The sequence below is a fragment of the Symphalangus syndactylus genome, chromosome 17, assembly GCF_028878055.3.
Source record: "Symphalangus syndactylus isolate Jambi chromosome 17, NHGRI_mSymSyn1-v2.1_pri, whole genome shotgun sequence".
Classification (NCBI taxonomy): domain Eukaryota; kingdom Metazoa; phylum Chordata; class Mammalia; order Primates; family Hylobatidae; genus Symphalangus; species Symphalangus syndactylus.
The window spans coordinates 70,772,128-70,795,371 of record NC_072439.2 but is presented as its reverse complement, the minus strand read 5'-3'; the positions used below and the strand labels follow the sequence as shown (position 1 = coordinate 70,795,371).

The window sequence follows — 23,244 nt, the reverse complement described above, 5'->3', positions numbered from 1 at the left end:
TTAGTAGATTAAAATTTTACTTCCAAGAAGTGCCTCTCTCCCTGTATTAAGTACTGAATTCCTTTTTGCATTTATCTTTTCCTAAAGGACTATTGTATTATTCGGTTTTCATGCTGCTGATAAGATATACCCAAGACTGGGCAATTTACAAAAGAAAGAGGTTTATTGGATTTACTGTTCCACATGGCTAGGGAGGCCTCACAACATGGTGGAAGGCAAGGAGGAGCAAGTCACATCTTATGTGGATGGCAGCAGGCAGAGAGAGCTTGTGCAGGGAAACTCCTGTTTTTAAAACTATCAGATCTCGTGAAACTCATTCACTATCATGAGGATGGTGCAGAACAGACCCACCCCCATAATTCAGTCATCTCCCACTGGGTCCCTCCCACAACATGTGAGAATTATGGGAACTACAAGATGAGATTTAGGTGGGGACACAGAGCCAAACCATATCAACTATAATTTAAATATATTTAATCAATGAAAAGCTAATCGAAAAAACAGCATGATGCCACAAACCAAACATTGGTTCAAATTTGTTCTTACTTTGATTAAGGTTGAGCCTTGGCAAAATCATGTTGTTTCGCTGGCCTCCATTTAATTACTAGTACACAGCATAGATTGCCTGATGTCCCCAGAGTATATTTTGGTCTTGAAAATACCCCCTAGTGGTGCTTCTTTTATTAATCTAATGTTTATTATTAAACTGAGGTTAGGGGTCCTAAGAGTCCCTGTCAGTCAGTGGTTGGCTCAGAGTGACCCTAAATGCCAACTCCCAATTACCGAGGACATGATATCTTTGGCATCTTAACAGACCAGTCTTTCAGGTCATTATGTCTGAAATAGTGTAGCCTTGGAAAAGAACATGGCAGAATATACAGGCAGATCGATCAGAGTTTGAATCCCATTTTGAATACCTACCAGTTGGGTGACTTTGGGCTACTTCTTTACTCAATCTTATTGAGTTCAGTTTTGTCATCTGTAAAACAAGGATAATAATCACCTTATAGTCAGTGAGTTGTTACATGAAATGATGTATACTAAGCTTTCTACATAGAATAGGCACTTAATAAAGATTGTATTATAATTACTATTTTTTTATCATCTTGCCAGTGTCTATTACTTCTATTACTTCAGTGACTTGCTAATTGGTCACCCAGGATACACTTGCCCTGCCCCTACCCTAATACACTTGCCACATTGTTGCCATTGGAGTTTTCAAAGATGAGAATTTGGCAAGGATTATGTCTGATTTGTTTCTGAAAGAAGGAATACATGAGTGAAATTAACAAGACTGACTAATGTTAGAAATAAAATATTTAAGTACACTTGCTTTAAAAGAAAAAAAATGAATGGATATCTTTTGCCTACATATCCAATCTTAGCCAAATTACTTACAAAGAAGTTAAATCCAGGGGCTTACTTTTAAGTAACTACAGCACAGAAAACTGCACTGAATAGTACATATTTAGGCATTATGCTTATGATTTAAAAGTGTTTTGTGCTTTTTGTTATTATTATTATCATTATTGCAAATGAGTTGAATATAATGTAGATATAAAGTCCTTGGTTGTTAAACAAAATAGGAAGACCCATTATCTGAAATAAAATATTTCTAGTTTGCCTACAAAACATTATGCCTGGAAATGAACCCTTAGTGTGTTAGTCATTATTATATTAAAAAAAGAATTACTCTTACTGCTTTCATATTTTACCAGAAGAATTATTTCTAAATTTTCCTTTAATTTATTCTGACAGATTCATCCAGCACTGAGTATGAAACTGTCTGGTATATTGGAGTCCATCGGAAAATTAATCTATTTTTTTGGAACACACACGTGAAGATAAACATACCTCACCTATTACAATCTATATTTTTAAAACATGTGAGGATGATTTTATACACCTAATGAACAATAGTATGCTGGGTTTTTTGCAAAGCAGTTAAATGAACATTGAAAATATGTTTCTCCTAAGCTCCCAGTAATATTATTTTCCACTTTTGCCTGTCTTTTGAATAACAGCAGGTCCCACCTCTTTCATGAAGCTTCCCCTACCATGCCATCCTTTATCCATCTCCCTTCTGTTTGAATCTCTGCAGCACTTATCGTTCGAATGACATAATTTAGTACTTAATGACGTACAGTCTTGTACTATTTGTCATTCTTTCAAGTAGCTTAGTCTTGTCTCTCTAAATAGATTGCATGGGACTTAACAGCAGGGACAATGGTTTAATATTAATTTTTTGTTCCCTCTGCCTTCTAAACCTTATCCTGCAGCATATTTGGTTTGGTAATTTTCAACCTGTGAGTCAAGAGCCAAGGAATCAGAGAGAGTGGTGTGGGGCTAGGGAAATATCCCAGAGCTATTCTCTGATGGTCTGAGGACATCAGGTAACTGAATTCTTCGTGTCCACCAAAGAGCTGTGGCTGGTGTTCTTGGTATCTATTGCTGTACCACAAATTATCCCAAAACTTAATGGTTGAAAACAACAGTAAACTTTAGTGTTCTCAGTTTCTATGGTTTAGGAATTCAGGGGTGGCTCAGCTAGCTGGGAAGTTGTGGTCCAGGGTCTCATCAGGTCGCAGGGAAAACGGCAGCTGCAGTCATCTAAAGATGGGACTGAGGCTGGATAATTTGTTTTCCAAGGCCACTCTTTCACGTAGCTGGCACATCCTAATTGTTCCCTGCATAGGCCTTTCTACAGGCTGCATCATATCCACAGAACATGAATGACAGGGAGAGAGAGAGAGAGAGAGAGACTCTTCTTTTTTAATAACCAAGCCTCAAAACTCACATAGCATCCCTTTCTCCTCATTCTGTTTATTGGAAGTGAGTCACTAAGCCCAGCTTACATTCAACATGAGGAGAATTAGACCACTTTTTGAAGAAGGGGAGAGAAAATTTAAAATTTCTAAATATATTTTAAAACCATCACAGATGGGCATTCAGTATATTTATCTTCTCTCTTTACCATCAACATGGTACCTGGAACATGGAGAGGATAAATGAGTGAATGGCTTGTCTTTAATCTGTGACCAGTATTTTTTTTAATCAGGAAAAAAAAAAGTCTTGTGTCTTCTTTTAGGTCTATCCATATCCTCTAAATTCTGAACTGTTGGCTCAGGGAATTTGTAAATATCCATGTCAGACCCCTTTTGATGGCAATGTCAAGGTAAGAACGTAAAAATAAGACTGTGCCTCTCTTGCTGTATATAAGGATGCTGAGGCTCAGTGGCCATTGCCAGCACTTATATTAGGGTTGGTCTTCCCAGTAGTGGCAATAATTCACCAGGATCCATGCACGGTTCCGTTCCCTTATGACTAACTATAGGGTGTGGTATGTAACCAATGGCCAACCCAATAGATTTTTTTCATTGGATTTTAAAGCTCCTTAAAGGTGGTGACCATGACTTAATCATCAATGTACACTAAATGTCAAATGATGTGCCAGGATATAGAAGATTCCTCATAAATACTTGTGGAGCAAATTGAACTAAGTTGGTTTACGTGTTGAACTCATTGTCGCGCTATTGCAACATAAACTCCCAGCCAGCAGAACCAATTTTTGCACCCAGAATTGAACAGCGTCTACTGAGGTCCTCTGGATTCACACTAATGTCTTATCCTGTATATTGTCCTTCCTTTTCTGTGAATGTTTCATCTTCTTTTTACCACATTCTGAAGAAATGTATATTTTTAAAACATTTTTAATTTTTAATTTTTGTGGGTAGGGTACATAGCAGGTGTATGTATTTATGGGGTACATGAGATATTTTGATCCAGGCATACAATGCATAATAATATCATCAGGTTAAATGAGGGTATCAATAACTTCAAGCATTCAACTTTTCTTTGTTTTACAAACAACTCAGTTATACTCTTTTAGTTATTTTAAAATGTACAGTATATTATTTTAGTTATTTTAAAATTTATAATAATATATTGTACAATAATATATTGTACATTATTTTAAAATGTACAATAATATATTGTACATTTTAAAATAACTAATATATTGTTTAATATATATTTAAAATAACTAATATATTATTATACAATATATTATTGTACATTTTAAAATAACTAAAAGGTACACCCTGTAGTCACCCTGTCGTGCTATCAAGTACTAGATCTTATTTATTTAGCTTACTTCAAATATTGAGGAAAATGTAGTTCACACGTAATTTCTGTTCAAGGTTTATTTTAAAAGACACATATCATTTCTAGTGTAATTTTGAAGATTCTTATTTTTCTTCATATTTTTTTATCTGTCTCCAAAAAAATCCTTTCTTAGAAAATGTTTTTCCCCATTCGGATTGCAATTCCTGGCTTAGTGTTTAGACACCATTATGAAATTGTATTCCTGTCACTTATTTTGGTTATTCTTCTCTGGCTCTGTATGTTTCCATCTCTGTTTCTGAGAAGCAAATTGCTGCCTGAGTGACCAGAAAATAAATTAAAGGGACAAAATATTTGTTTCTCTTTTGACATAAAGATGGCTATATAAAAATCCACCACCAACAAAAAAACCACAGAGGGCATTTGCATATGAAGCACCAACGATTTTATTGAGTTAGAACTCCGTTTAATAATAGCTCATGCTTACTAGGTGCTTAGTATGTGCTAGACACTAAGTTAAGTGCTGTGCATGGATTACCTCATTTAATCCTCTCAATAGCCCTATGAGATACTTTTTATCATTATACTCATTTTACAAAGGAGGAAACCAAGCTGATAAGTAACGTTACATATGTCACACCCCAAGCACATAGCGAAGCTGTGATTTGAATCCAGGCTGCCCCACTGCAGAGTCTGTGTTGTTAGTCAGTATCCTAACTTCTTTTTTAAAATTTTTATTTGGATTTATGCTGTCTCTCCAAGTACTGTGCTTCTTTATGAGTCTCTATTTACCAGATATTACACTAAGTGCTTTATATACTTCACCTCAATTGTTTAACCCTAATAACTTCTTAGAAGTCCCATTATTGCGATTTTATTTTATTTATTTTTTTGAGACGGAATCTCGCACTGTTGCCCGGGCTGGATGCAGTGGCGTGATCTTGGCTCACCTCAACCTCTGCCTCCCGGGTTCAAGCAATTCTCCTGCCTCAGCCTCCCAAGTAGCTGGGATTACAGGTGCCCGCCACCATGCCCAGCTAATTTTTTGTATTTTTAGTAGAGACAGGGTTTCACTATGTTGGTCAGGCTGGCCTCAAACTCCTGACCTGATGATCTGCCCACCTCGGCGTCCCAGAGTCCTGGAATGATTACAGGCGTGAGCATGCCTGGCCCGCAATTTTAGAGATACTAAAAGAGAGGCTGAAGAAGTTGAAGCAACTCTCTCACTATGACATAACTGGAAGCAGACTCCATCGGAGGGTCTAACATCAGAAGGCTATGGTCTAGCAGGAAACTGTGGATGCAACTGATTGCTCATGAGGCCAAGTGTTTTCCTTTTTGCTGAGAGGAAGCTTGTAGTTTACTGGGCCCTAGGAAGAAAACTTCCTACCTCATTATGGCAGCTTACCATGTTCAGCCCATCACCCTCCCTGTGAAAGGCCATGGGAGGCAGGAAGTTTGTGAAAACAGATGACTGGCACTTCTTCCTAGGTACGGGTGATTCGAGAGTTGAGTTATGAGAGCCATGAACCTCGGTTACCACCTGGACCACACACAAAAAATTTTGGGGACGAGAATAATTAGAGAAGTGCTGGTTTGCACCCCTCTACACATAAAAACACACTAATTGTCTCAATTATTTATCTTGTCATTGCAATGGAATATTTTTCATAAATGAAACCAAATTCAGTGAATTTACATCTTACTGAGAGCTTAGGTTCTACAGTGAGCAGGTAATTGAAAATCAAGTATAATCAAAATTTTTCTCTGTTCAGTTCTTGAACCATCCAGTGTTGGAATGGATCACCGTGGCTTTGGCTGAGCACCAGAGGAAGTGATATATTTGCATTCAGAGGATGCATGGTGTGAAAAATACGTATCTTTAAACCTGAGAGTCACACTTGATGGAACACGATACTCATAGTACAAAAGGCATTTGAACACTGATTCCTTTTGAGGAAACAGATGATTCGTGTTTCTGTCTCATGCTTTTTCCTGGGTAAAGGCTCATTCATTCTCCCTCCCTCTTTCTCTCTCATCCATACTCCCTCCCTTCCGTTTCCCTCTGTGTAATAGTTGAATATTAGTAAGTTGAACGTGTATATGTTGTGACTTCACTGTGTTTTCCAAGATTAAAATTCAGCAAAATATATTTTGTAAATACTTTTATAATGACCTTCTTGAAATCTTCCAACACTGATTACCACGGAGATTATTTACGGACAATGATAAACAGTTTTATGGTAATTTCTCCAGGGACGACAACCACCACCACATTTTTTAAAAGTTACATAGCTAAAACACTTAGTGAGTCATTTAAATTTAATTAATCAACACATTTTTTTTTTGAGAACTTTTGAACTTCGCCAGCTCTTGTAGAATGGATGTGGGGAGGAGGAATATAAAATTCTATAAGGCACAATGTAATACTAGACAAAAGTATGAGTTTAAAATGTTAAACCTGTAGTCATTTCAATCACCTTCCTAGGCTCATAATTTCAATGTTCTCCACATCATGATCCAGCTCTATGGTTTATTTATAAATTGGCAGTCCAGATTATATGTGGAGAGAAATTATGTGTGAATCAGGGTGCATATTTTTCTTTCCTCTTTAAGTATTTCCATTCATGTCCCTTCTGGCATCCCCCCTTCTAGTTGTAGGGCACTGTGTTAGCAAACTTGGATTTGTTTTCCAGCCAAGAACTACATACAAAACACAAATACCTTTGAGAATCTGCTTCTTGGAAGTTGACCAGTACTTAATTCTGGAGTCTATAGACAGGCTATATTAAGATTTTATTTGAAATTGAAGAATTGACTCAACAAAATTTACAGAAAGATATTTTCAAAGCTACAGCTGAAATCAATGTCCATATTTTCACAATGATATAGAGATTGTATTGGTACTTTAATTGCTATTGGAATATTTTGACATTTTACCATTTGATATGCATCATAAGATGTGACACTCACTAAATGGATTATAAACTAAACATACTTTTCTGGCTCTGTAGTGTTGTTACTTTATTTTTTAAGTGTTTGGCTACAGTCATTGAAATAGTGAAATGAAATTTTAGGATTTCCAATGTAGAGAAAGGAAAAATGTTTCATAAAATCATTGATAATAACAACACATTCATTGTTTCTTAACTCTACAACAGACATCATAACCAAGTATAAGTAATATGCAGCATCCACCATCAGAGATTCGGAGTGGGGCAATTATTCTGAGGCCAGAATTGCCTGACTAAGCCTTCTTCCTTCCTTTAGTGTACACCTCTTTAGGTGTACTTTCAATAGAAGCAAGCATGTTCAATAGAACACAAATTAATCACAGCCATTAGTGCTCTTTGCAGAGAAGACTGTGTGGTCGCTCCTATGAAACGTTCTCTTTCTCAGGATGATGAGTTAATTCATCTGGAACAACATTAGTTCATCAAGGTTTGTGGTTTATCTAAAGATCAAATTCCTGTAATTTTGTATGCCATCTGATTTAATGTCCAGTTAGTTTAGTGGTTAGACAGTCATGGGCAGGCATAACACATGAATCTAATATCAAAAACTGGAAAAAAGGCGAATTCTTAAAGGTTTAATTCAGGCATCCTTAGACAGATATTGCACTGCTGCTTTTCTTTCTCCTAGGGAAATACATATCTAGATAATGCCAAATCTTATTCAGAAAAGTCTAAATAATATAAAACATTGCATGTGAATATGCCCATGGTAAAAATCTCTGCTTTGGAAGGACTTTTAATGGGGGAGGATAGGAAGAAGTGAGTTGATCATGAAATGAGATTATATATATTCCTTTGGAAGGTTCTCAAATACAATTGTAATAGTTTGCAGGCAAAGGTTCGATTGGCTAGAGTTTACTGATAACCTACTTTCTTTGTGAGCTTTATAGACTTTCCAAATGCTTTCAAGTTGAATAAAATGTGGAAGTTTCATTTTGTCTTTATTTATTTATGACTGTTTTGTAGGGACTTTTTTTTTATCAAGAGTTGAGAACAGTCAGTTGATAGAAAAATATATGTATGGGGGATATTTATGCTTTTCTGAAACAAAGTAATATAAAGCTTTATTTACAAAATTGCTTTCCTTAGGTGTTCCAGTGGAAGAGGAGAGAGGCTTTCATATAAGTTTAATTACCTATGATGATGCCTGGTCGAATAAGTCAAATAGGTCTCTTTACTGAAGGACTTCCTAGACTTTTAGAGTTTTAGGCTTAAGTGTATTTAGCACATTGGTGCTCATTGTGAAGCTCCAAGAAGGAGCTACCTTTATCCATTGGGTGAAGTTAGCTCTGAGTTGACCTCAGAGCCAATTTCCAGGGAGTATCTGATAATAACTTTTCTAATAACCAATTAGAAAATGCTGGCATGAAGGATGTTTCCTGCCATCAAACAGTATACAGGTAGATTGGCTGATCACAGAAATATCCCAAGAGATTTTAAGAATAATGACTAATCAGTGAATGGTTTTAATATTACACTTAAAAATTTCAAGAAAGAGGGCCTGGAAGGCTTTGCAGGAGCTTGATGAATGGAACTATCACTTTGCCTACTTGATCTATTGTTTCATCTCCTGAATGCCGTCAGTATCAGAGGTAAGAGAAGTGAAGGACCTACATCAGCGCAGTTGAAGGGCTGAGAGCTTCTATTCATATTTACAGCTGTTAACCAGTGCTAAAGATTTGTGTAGAGGAAACAAGCAGGAAGTGGGCCTAGAAAGAAAATAAATTTGACATCAAATTGTAGAAGAGGAGATTGCATTTTGAATTAGGGGCTTTATTTTCTAGCAAATCGGGATCCATTGGAGTTTTTGTTAGTGCGATTTTTCTTTTGGTTTTTGCTTTTTACCTTTTGTGTTTAGGTAAAGCAAAGCATTGTTATAACTTTGTTATTTTAGGAAGACTAATGTTTGGTGTAAAAATGCCACAAAAACTCAGGCCTAAAAGGGCAATAGCCTTCACTAGACCAGTGCCAGTGGGAAAATGAGCACCCTGTAGAAACAATTTAACAGACCAACTGAACCAATGACTATATACTGGGGACAAGTGAAGGAGAGGAATCCAAGATACCATCCAGGATTTGTGCCCAGAGAAAGGAGAGAGATGGTAATGAAATGGAAACATGGGGTAAGGCGAGTATGGCAATATTGTGCTATCTGGAGAGGCAGCAGTGGTAGGAATTCCTTTCTAAATCCCTGAAAAAGAATCATCACTGCATCAACTGATTCGTAAGGGGGAATAGTGTTAAATAACCAAGTTTGCTTGGATGTAAATAAAGTAATTCCCCATACATTTAGCCATAATTAATTTATTCTTACAAAGAGTCTCAAAGACAGTTTAGTTTATGATGGAAAGCTGCTATTGAAGATGTCAATAGGAACAAAACTTGATTCCGTCCTTAAAAATCGTACAATGGTCCTTAGGAGGACAAGAGCATTAAGGACACACCTTACCTGTAAGTAAGGAAGAACTGGCTATAAACCAGGAGAGATGCACAGATAATTTGGGTTGAAGGATGAAAAGGTCAAGCCTGGGTGGTAAAAATCAGCGGGCATAAAAAATGGTTGGTTTAGAAGTATAGATAAGATTTTATCTAAGATAACCAAGGCAAAATAAATTATAGGCTGAGCAATAAGAATGATAGCAATTAAAATTATAATAGCAATACCAGTAATAATAGCTATTTTCTATTGACTATATCCCATATCCTCTTCATGATTCTAAGTGATTTACCTACATTGCCTCATTGAATTCTCAAAAAAAAAAATGGAATGAATTTATACTGAATTGTTAGGCAATTGGAAATCACTGAAAAACTGTGAGCAAGGGAATAAGTAACAGCAGATGGTTGAGAGGATTAACATCAAGGACTTTAAAATGGTGGAAGAAGAGTGAATGTTGGTCAGAGGATCTGGTAGGAGATCATTGCAATAATTCAGACTAGAGGTAACAGGCATCCAAATTAGGCATTCAAACTAGGTGAGAATGGAAGTCAAGGAAGGACCTGATCCATTTTTTTTTTTTTTTCAACAAACATCTACTAAATACTTGATGTCATGCATTATGGACTCTGGGCAATAGGGGCAAAAAAGATAGACCCAATTCCTGCCCTCTTGGTACTTAAAGTCTACCTACCAGGAGACATTGTAGAGAATAAATTTCCTGGCCTTGGTAACAAATATTGACCTAAAACTAGTCCAAGATGTGTGTGTGTGTTCCTACCCTCGTTTTTAGGGCTCTGGAACTCAATGGTATTCCACCTTTGCCTCAGAATACTCTCTCTTACTGATTGGCAGAGAACACAGTGGGTAGAACAGAACAAACTCAGCTGCAAGCCAGACAGAAAGACATCTTCATGGGTAGCACAGCTTGAGAGAAAAAAAACATTTTTCTTAAAATTCTTCCCTTCTAAGGTCAGGGTAAGGATTAGGGCAACTGACACTGGAATGGAAGAAAGAGGATACAAAAATACTTACACTTTGCCGTTCCCCAAAGTATAGGCCAGACTATCTTTCTCATTGTGCATGTATGTAGAAGTTTACTCTAACCCATTACACAAACACAAATACTGTGAAACTTATAGTATTTTGACCTGTTCCCATGAACTCAGGGCAGTTCACACTCACGTTACCCAATTTATTTTCCCAACACTCGTAATAGTCTGATATTATGAAACTTTCATGGAAACCAACTCAAAAGTTAAGTGACTTACCCAAAGGTACACAGCTAGGCATGGAGACAGGAGGAAAATCAAGCTTCCAACAAACTTTCCCCACAAGATTATGAGTCTAAACGCACTCTTAGATGGTGTTTCTAAAGCTCGAGGGAAGAATCTGACCCTGGAGTTATTGCATAATGTGCTAAATACTGTATCGAAAGATTGAATTAATTAAAATTAATAAAATAATGAAAAATGAATTCCTCATAGAGTTGAGGTTTTTTCCAAAAGCACTTACTACCTCACTTATTTAGTCTCAAGTTAAAAAGGATGAGGGAGTTCACCTTTTGAGACTAATGATAATCATAAGCAAAGTTATCTTTTATAAAATAAAAAGATAATAGTACATTTTTCCTAGTGATATAAAAATACCAATTGTCTGAACAACCAGATTGATATGTTATGCATATTTTGTGAATGTCTCAGTTTTTGTATTTATTTTTTCATCATTTATTTCTTGAATATATCTTGTAATGAATACACATCAAAGAGTTAAACATCCCTACTTTTGGGAAATATTCCTCTATTGTCTCTATTTTGCTACCAAAATTTTACAGTATTTTATTAACATTTTTATTTTATCATAATATTTTCATTTAAACTTGGTATAACTTTGTTGCTGTGCATCAACCACTCAGCATCATAGCTTAGGACTGAAACACATCAACATAGTCCAGCAAAAAATATTTTAAATATGGCAACCTTAACTGGAGTTTAGAAAAATAAAACTTTGAGTACAATAATTTATTCACCAGAGCTGTTGTTTCAGCAAAGTACTTCATCTTAGTTTCCAAAGAGCTGCTAGTTGTTACTAAATATATTTTAAAATAGAAGCAAAAAAGAAATCCTCTCTCATTCTGGCCAAATATACTATAAAATATTAAACTTTTAAAATCTTTGGCATTTTGGAAAAAGATCAGCTAGGTGATTATGCTTGTATAGTTAATTAATAAGAAAGGAAGTAGGTAATGGTTCACTGGGGAAACTTTTGTTATCACCATGTCTATTTATGAAGGATCCCATGCTGTAGGGACAATAACGGGGTGCTAATTCTGAACGCACACAGTGCCGTCCTACAAAGACATCAAGATTTGTAGGAAATCAACCCTCCAGCAGTCCTGGCAAGCCAGACTGACCCCGGCAAATGAAAATAATCAAAAGTAATTAGAAGCGTGCTGGACTACTCCTCGGAGAGCCGAATAGGAGAGTAAACATGCCCGAATCCTCGAGCCACTGCAAAGGCCCATGTCTGAGCTGTTAGGTGCCCTGACCTTGTCCACATAAAGATGTGATTTATGAAGTGCAGGGCACAGCAGCAGGGCTTCTGTCTTCTCCTGGAGAACCAAATTACTGAGGTGGAGATTAACATGCTTTCAGTCGGGCCCATTTCCAGACCAAGGGAAATTTTTTATTTACATTTTTTTTTTACCTTTAATTTCCTCTTTTCTAACAGCACACCCCAATAGATAAAAAAATCAATAAATAAATAATGAAAAAAATTTAAAAAGGCAGAGTCCACCAAGAGTCACCAGTAATCTCTCTCCAGTGCAGTGGTGATATGTGTGTGGGGCTATGGACAGTCACAGCATTTTTGTTGGTAAATTTGTATTGTGCTGGACTGTTTCACTGGATTTGTCTGATCAAAGCATCACAGAATTCACATTCATGCTTAGAGAACCAAGTTTGCAAAATAATTATTAAATTAAAGAATAGAAAGTATTAAAATTAAACAGAATATCACCTTAGATTTCATGGCTTTCTGATCTAGTTTATCTTGCCTAAAGGTCATGCTTCATTACAAAGTTTACTCTATTAAATAAAAAGATTTGGGAGAAGAAATTGTGGGTGGTAGAGAAGTTAGAGGAGTAGGAGAAAAGACAAATTGGGAGAAATATTTATATATGAATCAGTGGGAAGTCTCTTGAGTCCTAAAAGACATACTTACATTATTTCTTATCTTTGTGTCAGTTAGGTTAGGTAAGATTTTACAAAATCCTATTCTGACATGGAAAAGGAAGCATTGATTTTCTTTTTAAACACACATCAATATCTATACACGAAGCTAATTTAATTAGCAGGCACTTATTGTTCAGCCAAATGTCAATTTCTCAGATTATTTCATGCTTCTTGACATGAACTGTATGAAACAGGATTTAACAGAATATCCATGAATAAAACTCCACTTGAGAAATGTAAAAATGCACATGTACGTTCTTGAAAAGCTACAAAAAAATAGTGTTAAAACAAAAATGTTAGGCTTGGAGTTTAGTGTATATTTAGCCACCTCAAGAAACCCAAAGCTGCAGAATTAAGGGAACTTAGACTGAGGTTATAAAGTGCCTTCCTCTATAAACTAAAAACATAATGTCAGGGTGAATGGGAACATAGTTTATTAACTTTACGGTATTGAAAACTGCCAGCAAGTTGTCTTGTTTTTAAATATTGTCCTCTGCAGAGTGTTACAGTGCTGTTTGTCCACAGGAAGCCTATTAAAAGTGGACAGTGCAGTCATTTCATCTGGCTTTGGCTGGACTGCTTTTCTTTCCTTTAATGATGTGCTGGAATGTACCATGCCCATAGGGTCTCCATTAGCAGAACTTTTACTTCTGGGACGACCATGAAGTTTAAGGCTTAAAAGAGGCATCAGTTTACAGTCTTGTGGGAATCACTTGAATACTGGAGCACTAACTTCTTACTGCTTTAACTAATATATTGACTTATTTTAAATAAACAGTTACACAATGAAGGCAGAGCCAGTGGCCTTATTGGAAATCTTTGGGCTTTTTAAAGATTCTGCAATCCACACAGCTGGGGAAGGAAGGAAGGGGCCTGAGGAGGGTTTATGCCCTTTTCAAACCAGGAAGAAAACACATTAACCTCTCCCACCCCAGCCCTGCCATCAGCCAAAGGGGGATCTTTACAACTCCCAGAAAATCTATCAGCTCACACTCAACCCTCATATTTTCCAATGCCCTTTTCCTGGTAAACAACAATTAACAGAACAAGAAAGAAAAAATAATCATTCTTTCTGGAAAAAATGTTTTTAAAATCTGGTTCTCTTTTTAAACATCACTGATGAATCATTCCATTTTCTGCTTTCCCCGAAGCTATACATTTGTTATAGTTTGTTCTCCTACTCCATCCCCTTAATATTTAGATCATCTGTCCTGATACATGTTTGCAAATTAAAGCTGGTTTGAGATTATAGTAAAACCATTATTTTTAATAGCCCATTTCAAGGGCAGTGCTAAACACTGCAGAACACGCATGTTACTGATTACTGCTGAGCAGACAGCGGCTTTTGCAGATTAATTTGTAACTGGGAACTACTGTAAACAGATTTCACCAGAAATCCCAAGGAATAAAGGGAATTGGTGATGGTATTTGGATCCTTGTATTTATTTACTGTTTTAGAAACCTTCTGATGGAAGCTAACAGAGGGAGAGGCAAGCCCCTTGCAAAAACCTTTCCCTCTAACCTTCTTTCCTGTTTCATTCATTTATTGAGGAAGACGGATCAGATCTTCTAAATAATTCTTATTTAAATAGCAAGAAGCCCCTTTCATGAGAAACAAGGCCAGTCTAACTACTGTGGGATTTCAGAACCCTATCTTTAAACTTTAAGTTGCGTCAAGAAAAAGTGAGATGACTCTGCCTTTACATGAAGTTATTGTTATATACCCAAAGGAGAAGGGGAGTGGGATGGGGTGGGGGAGAGGGGAGAGACAGACAGAAAGACAGACAGACAGAAAGACAGACAGACACACATACACACACACACACACAGAGAGAGAGAGAGACAGATTAAGATTTAGTGTTTTGTTAGCTTCCTTTGCCCAGGTCCTTCTGATGATTTCCTTTAGTCTTTTTCACAATTTATTCAGGGGAGAACAAGACTGATGATGACGATAATGATGATATTAATATAATAATAATGATGATGCAATGAATTCTCCATTCTTCTAGGTACATCTTCCAAGGTCTCGGAGGGTAAGCGTTCACTCTTGGTTATATTTGGGGAAGAGAAGCTCAGACGTAGGAATAGCCTTCGCTCAGGCTGATGTCTACAGGCCTGGACTGCAATGTGCCCTCCTCCCGTTGTGAGGCTCGGGAGGACGCAGAACGGCGGGCGAGGCGGAAGGCAGAGCTGTGTTGCCGGCGCCTGGCAGGCAGAGGCGGTTTCACCTGGGTGGCTGGAGCCGCCGGCGCTGCGCTTTATTTCGGAGCGCAATGCCATCTACCGGCGTCCTGCCGTACCTGCAAGTATCCAGACCTTGAAAGTCGCTCCGCCTCCCCCAACCCGAAGCCAATATAGGAGAAAAAAACTCGGAGGCCCTTTCCACGAAATCCTAATTTAGCCAGGACCTGCCAATGATTCCACACGACCTTTTGTTTACCTACCGACGTTTCCTCGTTTTGAAAGCAGTTTTGTAAAGGGCAAGGAGGTGGGGGCTGCAGGGTTGGGGCAGGGGTTGGGGCGCTGAACTCCCAGACCCCCTGATCAGGCCGCACTATCTGAAGCAATCGGTTCCCCAGATTACTTGTATTTAATACACAATGCATCATAAAACAAATCCCTCATCCTGACAGGAAGAAAATAGAACAGCTCATAGCTCGAGCCGGTCCAATTTATGGCTAAATTAAAAAAAAAAAAAAAAAAAAAAAAAAAAGCTCCGACAATGGGCAAGTTGAGGAAGGGCAGGAAATCAATGGCCACAAACCCGGAGCTCTTAAAGGTTCTCAAGCGCCCAACTCTATGGGAATATCTGACCGGGTTTTAGGTTATTTACAAAGGATTTTTCCTGTCCTACCTACCACTGCTGTGCGACTTTCTCTCAAACAATGGCTATTATCTGAAATAACAGTTCAATGTCACAGATAACAGGCCACCGAAACGAATTAGTCACCACCTCTTGTCATTTTCTCTCCCCCAATCCCTCCCTTTTGCTACTATTTTTGTTTTTAAATCAATATTTTGGGAAAATATAGTTCTGCTGGATTTACACGTTTATTTGCACTTGGAGAAAACAAAAAGTGGGTGGCACTTGTGTTATCCCGTTTGCAGCTAAAGTTTAACCGTCAGCACACTTTCCAGCCCCTCTTGCCCCACCTCTCCCCGGCAAGTGTCCCTAGACTCGCTTACTTTGCTTAACTTTCCATTGTTGAGCTGGGGAGTTGGATTTTGTCCATTTGTTTTTATGAATGGAGTTTTGTGATAAAAACGCGTTTACTTCCATTTAGCCAGTGGGATTTACTAAATCTTACAAAGTTGGCCATGAATAAATCTGTAGACCCTTTTATTTTGCTATGTATCCCCTGTATTCTTTCTTCCAATGTCTTTTCTACAATGTGTTGGTTTAAATGTACCCAGGGTATATTAGAAAGCTATTAAACATAGGATAGTGCCGATTACTAAAAGCAGCATTTATGATGTTAAACGTTCAAAAATAATCTGAGTTGTCAAATTGCTTATTGCACTTTTTGGCTTTCAAGGTGTTTTAATTAATGTATCAAAGAAAATGGCAAAAACTCACCAGACAGTCATCAATCTCTCTAAACCCATAATACGCTATTTAGGCGGGTTATATGCCAATAATTTTTCAGATTTTAAAATATCTTTAAAGAAAAATATGATTTCAAAATTTTGCACGCCCTTTCCCTGACCTAGCTACCAGAATGAAGCGAATAAATTAGAGTATGAGTTTCAATTAAAAAAAAATTTTTTAATGCTTAGCAGAAAACTGGAAATGTACATATCAACTTTTCACTCGAAGTTGCTGTTTTCTGAGAATTTCTAAACTATTTATATTTAGTCTGAACTAGGGTCCCTATACCCTAAGCTTTATCCTCGCCCCCTCCAGCGCTACCTCTCCCCCGTACCCCCGCCCCCTCCTGCCTCGGTGCACACACCCTCACACCCCTGAAAGCACTTCTCCACCCTTCCCCATCCCTCCCATCCCCCATCTCTCTCTCTCTCTCTCTCTCACACACACACACACACACACACTTGCGCGCGCGCGCACACACACACACACCACACTTGTGCTTTCAAGACATCGAAACAGAGGCTATTTCCCTGGGGAAAGAAATCCTGCCTGGCGAGATCTCCCCATTGGTTGTTTACCCGGAGAAATCTACATGTTTAAGGGGGATGGTGCATCCATAATCAGTCTGTCCCTATAGGACTTGGGTCTTGGCGACCTTTTTGTGACCTGCCCCGCCAGAGGAGGCTGCTGTCACTTTAAAAATTTAAAAGAGGAGCCCGTCTGGCTTCCGATCAGATCACTCTGGGCGGCGGGAGATAGCTCCCTTTCTCCTTCGCCCCGGGTTCTTTCTGGATGGCCGAGCAGATCCTCTTTAAAGAGACAGTTCATGAAATAGAAACCCGGCGGCTGAGCTTGGAGTTGCGAAAGGGGACGATCCCGTGAGGGTCCAGGACCCGCGAAGGCGCTGCGGAGGATCTGAAAGGGGGATAGAGCTCCCCTCGCCTCCCCAGGCCCCCCACCTTTTCAAACTCTCCTCCTCCTGCTTGTTTTCCCCCATTGGAACTGGGAAGGAGAAGTAGAAGTTTTAGTGGGTTTCAGATAACTTTCATTACACATCGGGCTGATAAGAGCAAGAGAAAGTGAGAAAAGAGGGAGGTGATGTGAACCAGAAGGAATAGCTCCGAGCTCATTTAGGAAGGGGGAAAAAGCCAAAACACACCAAACCCGGGTCACCCAGACGAGAGAAGACTTCATTTCTTGTATTAAAAATACACTGTTGGCGGACAATAAATCCGAAACGCGTGGTCCTGGAGAGCAGATCCTAGAGACGGACAAAGTTGTCAGAGACCCATTTGGAAATCGAGACGCGAGGCTTTTTAAAAATTATTATTATTATTTTTTAACATCTCGAAATGTTGCTCGGGATCGTTTGAAAGGATTTTCGTGCAGGAGCGTTGGGGGCTGCTGATTATTTTATTTTGTTTATTTTCATTCTTCTGTGATTGCCTATTATTGCTGAGTTGAGGCCATAGAAATCTAAAGGTAAGAGAACTCCTCACTTTAAAAGGAAAAAAAGTCTGGGCGATGTGAAAGTTTGTCACTTCGGACAGTTTCCTGCCGGGGCACCGTTTCTACGGGCGCCCCCCGCCCCCAGCCTTCTTTCCTCCTCGCCCGCAGTCTCGCGGAGCCCTGCTGCTTATCTACGTTGCTAAGCCGGGCGATTTCCTTGTTCCTCCTGCGAAACGGTGCGGTCTGGACACGTCTCCGGGGTGGGTCGTCCGGCCTTCGGTGGGTTTCTCTGCCGGCTTGTCGGCCTCTTTTCCTTGCGCTCTTCTCCTCCTTCCCCTCCCTCCGTGTGTCCCTGTCCGTCGGTTTCGGGGACGCACAAGGTGCGGTTGCCAAAATCTGAATTCCTGGCACTGGCCACGCGACTTTGGAGCCGCTCTCGGCCGAGTTCCACCTTGCCAAGTAACAGCTTTGCTGTCCAACATCGTGTGCTGCTTCGCGAGAAAGTCACATTCGGACCCTTTGGCTAGATTCTGGGGATTTTTTTTTTTTTCCTTTTGCTGTTGGTTTTTTGAAAGGGCCTTTCTCTAAAGTCTACCTAAAGGTTTTTTTTTTTTTTTTTTTTTTTTTTTTTTTTTTTTTTAAAGCTATCTTTGGAGCTTGACAGCTTTTAAAAACACAGGAGTGTGTTATATGAAATGACTGAAGATGTGTCGTTACTTTATTTTATTCGAGATTTCCGACACGATTAAGACATTTGGGAGACAAATGCAGTTCTGCTAGCAAATAAAAAGTGAATAATTCACCCTGGGGGCAAACGTTTCTGGAGAAAGCTAAGCTTTTGTCTTGGGGCAAGAATATTGAGAGGAAGAATGTTAATATGATGGTGAAATCTTTGAATAATCATGTAACAGATTATATAAAAAGACATTCTTTGGAAATGAACCTTTTTAAAAATTAATTTTGCTGTTGACAGTGGCAATGCTAATAATGTTAACACGGAATAAAATTACACCTACAATTTTTATGTGCATTGTATGTAATACTTAACTCCCTGCTTCTGTAAAAGGGAATGCTTGAAAGCTAAGGGGATGGATGCTTCTTGACTTTGAAATTAACAAGTTTTCCACGTCTCTCTGCAAATATGAAATGGAATTAGTGTTGCATTTCACTGGCTTTATTCTATGTCCTTTATTAAATATTTCTTTGGTGTGTCAGGAGAACTGCCTTTTTTTTTTTTTTTTTTTTTTTTTGCCATTCAAGGAAACAAACAACAAAAGATCAACCAGAAACCAAACAGACTGAACAAACCAACAAAACTCAGCAACAAACTCCAACTTTTTACTATTTAAAAATGTTCATTGCTATTATTTATGTACCTTCTCAACATCTGGGATGGGGGGAAATCTCAAGTTGCCATTTGAGTTACTCAGCACTGAGAGTTGAAGAAACATCTTAAAGTTCGTAATTTTATTGATAACAAATTTTTAGAATTTGTCCTCTTAATAGAAAGGATATTTAAATGTACACTTCTGTTGTTAGTGTAAAGAGATGTCCTTGAAAAAGAAGAGTTTGATTTCTGTGTGTGTGTGTGTGTTGTGTGTGTGTGTGTGTGTGTTTAACAATATCCCTATCTTATGTTCGATTTTTCTTTTTTAAATTTTGGGACCACTTATTGCCCTTCAATTTTCTCATGGCCAAGGGCTTATTCATAGGGCTTCTTGACTAAAGCCCTCGGAGCACTGGGTTTTTCTTGAAGTATATGGTGAGTTAATGACTTGAATCTGCAATTGGGTGATTGCCTGAATTCTATGCAAAATTGCTTTTGGTCTCAGTACTCAAGAGTTTAATTTTAACTTTTATGTAGGTATGCATACAGCGGAGATCTGTAGGAGTTATTTAATTCAATGATTTTTGTTCTAGGTATATTGCTTAGTCTTTGATAGGAAACTTCCTCGTTTATATTAACTGATTGACATAACATTACCAGCCTTTGTAGTTATTCACCATCAGGCCAACAACTGTACAGCTTTTAATATTGATGTTTAAGACATTATTGCTGTTAGTGAATCAGAATAGCTTGGTTTAAGTACACAAGATCTTAAAAATGGAAATTTCCCTCTTCAATTTTGTTTAGTGTGTCCTAACTAATGATTAACATTTAGATGGGCCAAATGTAAAATTTCATGAAAAATAACAAGATACAAGTATACCTAATGATGGTAGTTCGTTACAGTATTTTAATATATTTTTTATTTGTTAACAAGCCAGCTTTGTTATTTTGCTTACTAGACATTAATACTGAAACATACATTGACATGTATTAACTAAAACCTGAGTTTGCCATACTTTGCATGAGTGTTTCTGAATCGATTATTTTAATTTGTTTTTCTTTAGTTTGGTTGGAAGCACCTATAGGACAAATCTTATTATCTCCTTCAATTAAGAGTGTGATTTAATTGTTTCATGATGATGAAATGCTATGAAAAAAATTTAGGTGGAAATTTTTAAATTAAAGTGCAAAAATGTGAAAATATATGCTTACATGAGACTATACAAATAAGAAATATTGACTATAATGTTTAGAAATATTTTGTTAATATATGCTGTTCAGTATTATTTTTTGCAAAAATCACATTGGATAAAATTAGCACTAATTTATGCATATGAAAATAAGCATTTTTGAAACCAATTAATCAGTTTTTGTAACAAATTGCAAGTGCTTTATTCCTTTTTTAAAAAAGCAGTATGTTGTCATTGTCAAGGTAACTTCACATTTCCCCTCTGTTAATGTGCCTGTGATCTGACTTTTTTTAAGGATCCAAAGAAGGAATATACATTTCAATGAAATATTTTCAAACAACTGATTATTTTAATGAGTGGGCCAATATGGCAATTGATTGTTCTCATCTTCTTCCCTCCAGATCTTAGATGAATTTTACAATGTGAAGTTCTGCATAGATGCCAGTCAACCAGATGTTGGAAGCTGGCTCAAGTACATTCGATTCGCTGGCTGTTATGATCAGCACAACCTCGTTGCATGCCAGATAAATGATCAGGTATGTTGTAAAGATTTTCTTGTCTTTCCTTGAGAGCACAAAAGTATCAGTGGAGCCTGAAGAATAAAAATCACAGTGAGCTGCAGTATACCCTTGTGGCCTGTTTGTTGATATTGTGAAAGATAATGCACAAATATAAGTAAAATGCAGAACAAAGTCATATTTAGTACTACTTTCTTTACATTCTTTGGGTAGTCTATTCACTTTGTACTAGTATCCTTCATAAATGCACCAGTTTTCTTGGTGTGACTGAATGATTTAAAAACTGAGTATTATTACTGCCTACTGTTCAGTTTTTCTTTGCTATCATAGTAGGTACATTCATGAAAGGTATTGAGCTAATCAAGAACGTCTTGTGAATTTATGCAGAAATTGGAAGTGATATACTTGAAATGTTATATAGGTTTTATTTGAAATGTATATGCATAGTATCAGTGTGGTCTTATCTAATTATTCATTTTATATTGATTTGCCTAATTATAAATGAGAACACTTACTTTTAGATTAATTAAAATAGTTTTTTTGGTATATGTTAAAAAGTTTAAAAATAGCCCTGCTGGAAATTGCTTTGTGACATTATGGAGGACCATGCAGTGAAGTTGACTTTAATAACAATAACTGTGAAATAAAGATGATGAAAATATCGTGAAACATATTTTACACTTAATAAAATTAGGTTATGAATCTTATAATATAATATGACAATACCTGAAATAACAAGAAATTCAGCCCGTTAATTTTTGTTTTATAAACATTGTTGAGTTAGAATTTAATTACGTTATAATCATTTATTTCTTTTAACCCAATGGTTTCCTAAATCAAATATGTTTCAAAGACCATATTGAAGTGGTTGCTTGGCAAATCTACTATGAAATCACCATCAAGAAGAAGAATAGTTTAAATTAAATGTTTACAATTGAAAACTTAAATAAAGCTACTGTCAATTGGTCTAAGACTCTATTTCATTCATTATTATGAGATTATTCTTTGGCATCTTACCAGCTACCAGATAATTTTTACTGACTAAACGGTGTAAGAGGTAGTAAATTGTAAAATTAGGTTTAAATGGAAATCATTTAAAAATCTTCAACATATATCAAAAATAATAAACCAATCAATTGTTTTTTCTCCTTGCTATAAGAAAACAAGAGGAATTATTGACAAGGGAAAACATTATTAAATTAGCTATTGATTGTGAGCAGAAAATATTCCATCTATCATATGAGTTAATGTCACCATCAACAACAAATATTTTTTGAGTACCTACTATTTGTAGATGTGAGAAATACATAGGTATTATGAGCGAATTAATGTTATACTCCTTACAAAAGCAACTGGAGGACCTCAATTGATAGCTTTAAGATGAAATAATATAATCATATCATAATAATTGTTTGCTATTCATATTTATTGACAATGGAAGCTATTTCCTTAGATAAAGCTGTTGTAGAATCAGTGAAAAGATGATTTAAGAACGGGACTTGTAGTCAATCTAAGTCTACTTGCAGCCATTTTTTTTCATTTAATATTTATGTGTGTAGTGTTTTATAATAACTGTACTCTTATTGGGAATCTTGATTGCATTAAAAAAGGGAAACTGTTTTCCTGTTTCTCCCTATGTATTACGCTACTCAGTAGAGTAGGCATTTATAATTTTACCATAGTTAGTTTTGAAATATACATTGTAAAATCCATTGTTTTCAAAAGAAAATATGCCAGTTTTATGCCTTAATGAATAGCATGTTTACTTATTTTGACTAAAGAATCAGAGAAAATACTTAATCTGAGAAAACAGATAAGGACAATATTAGACACATATTTTTCTTAAGTTGTAATTTTTAACTCTTATGCTGACAGAAATCTAAGATGCTAACAGAATGCATATCAAATAATATAATTGTGAAATTCAAGTAAATTCATCCATAAACAACAAGAGAGGAAAGTCAGAGGTAAAAGTCAGATTTGTATGATACGTGTAGATGTACACAATCACTCTTAGCCCAATTGACAAGACAAAAGGGAACAGACACTCAAATAGTGTATGCATATATTAGAAGCATATTCACCTATAAGCACATACGAATATTCTAAAATCCAATTAAAACTAGCAATTCTAGACAACTTTGAAATGTGAATGTTGGAGTAGGTACAATGATAAAAGAGCTGACTAAAGAGATTCTCTAGGTCTGTTTTTTGCTCTCTTTTCCACGAGGAATGGGAGCTGCCAAATGGTGAATAAGCACAACTCATCACATAATGAACACTCCCATTGTGGGAGGTATTATTTAATATTTAGCTATAGAGAGAGACCCTGGTATAGGAGTAATTATTAAGCATTAATGAC

At 36.9% G+C, this 23,244-nt stretch overlaps 1 protein-coding gene across 7 annotated transcripts in view; it reads left to right on the top strand.

Moving 5' to 3' along the window:
* The window catches only part of MECOM (MDS1 and EVI1 complex locus), a 302,674-nt gene that overhangs the window by 220,536 nt on the left and 58,894 nt on the right, over positions 1–23,244 (top strand). For 4 of the 7 annotated variants that reach the window (XM_063621591.1, XM_063621586.1, XM_063621585.1 and 1 more), the window contains exon 2: positions 20,766–20,900. In XM_063621591.1, coding sequence (XP_063477661.1) covers positions 20,766–20,900 — 135 coding nt within the window. Of the gene's footprint in view, positions 1–18,033; positions 18,124–20,765; positions 20,901–23,244 lie in introns of those variants that run through there. The other 3 variants (XM_063621589.1, XM_063621588.1, XM_063621590.1) reach the window with 2 other exon arrangements.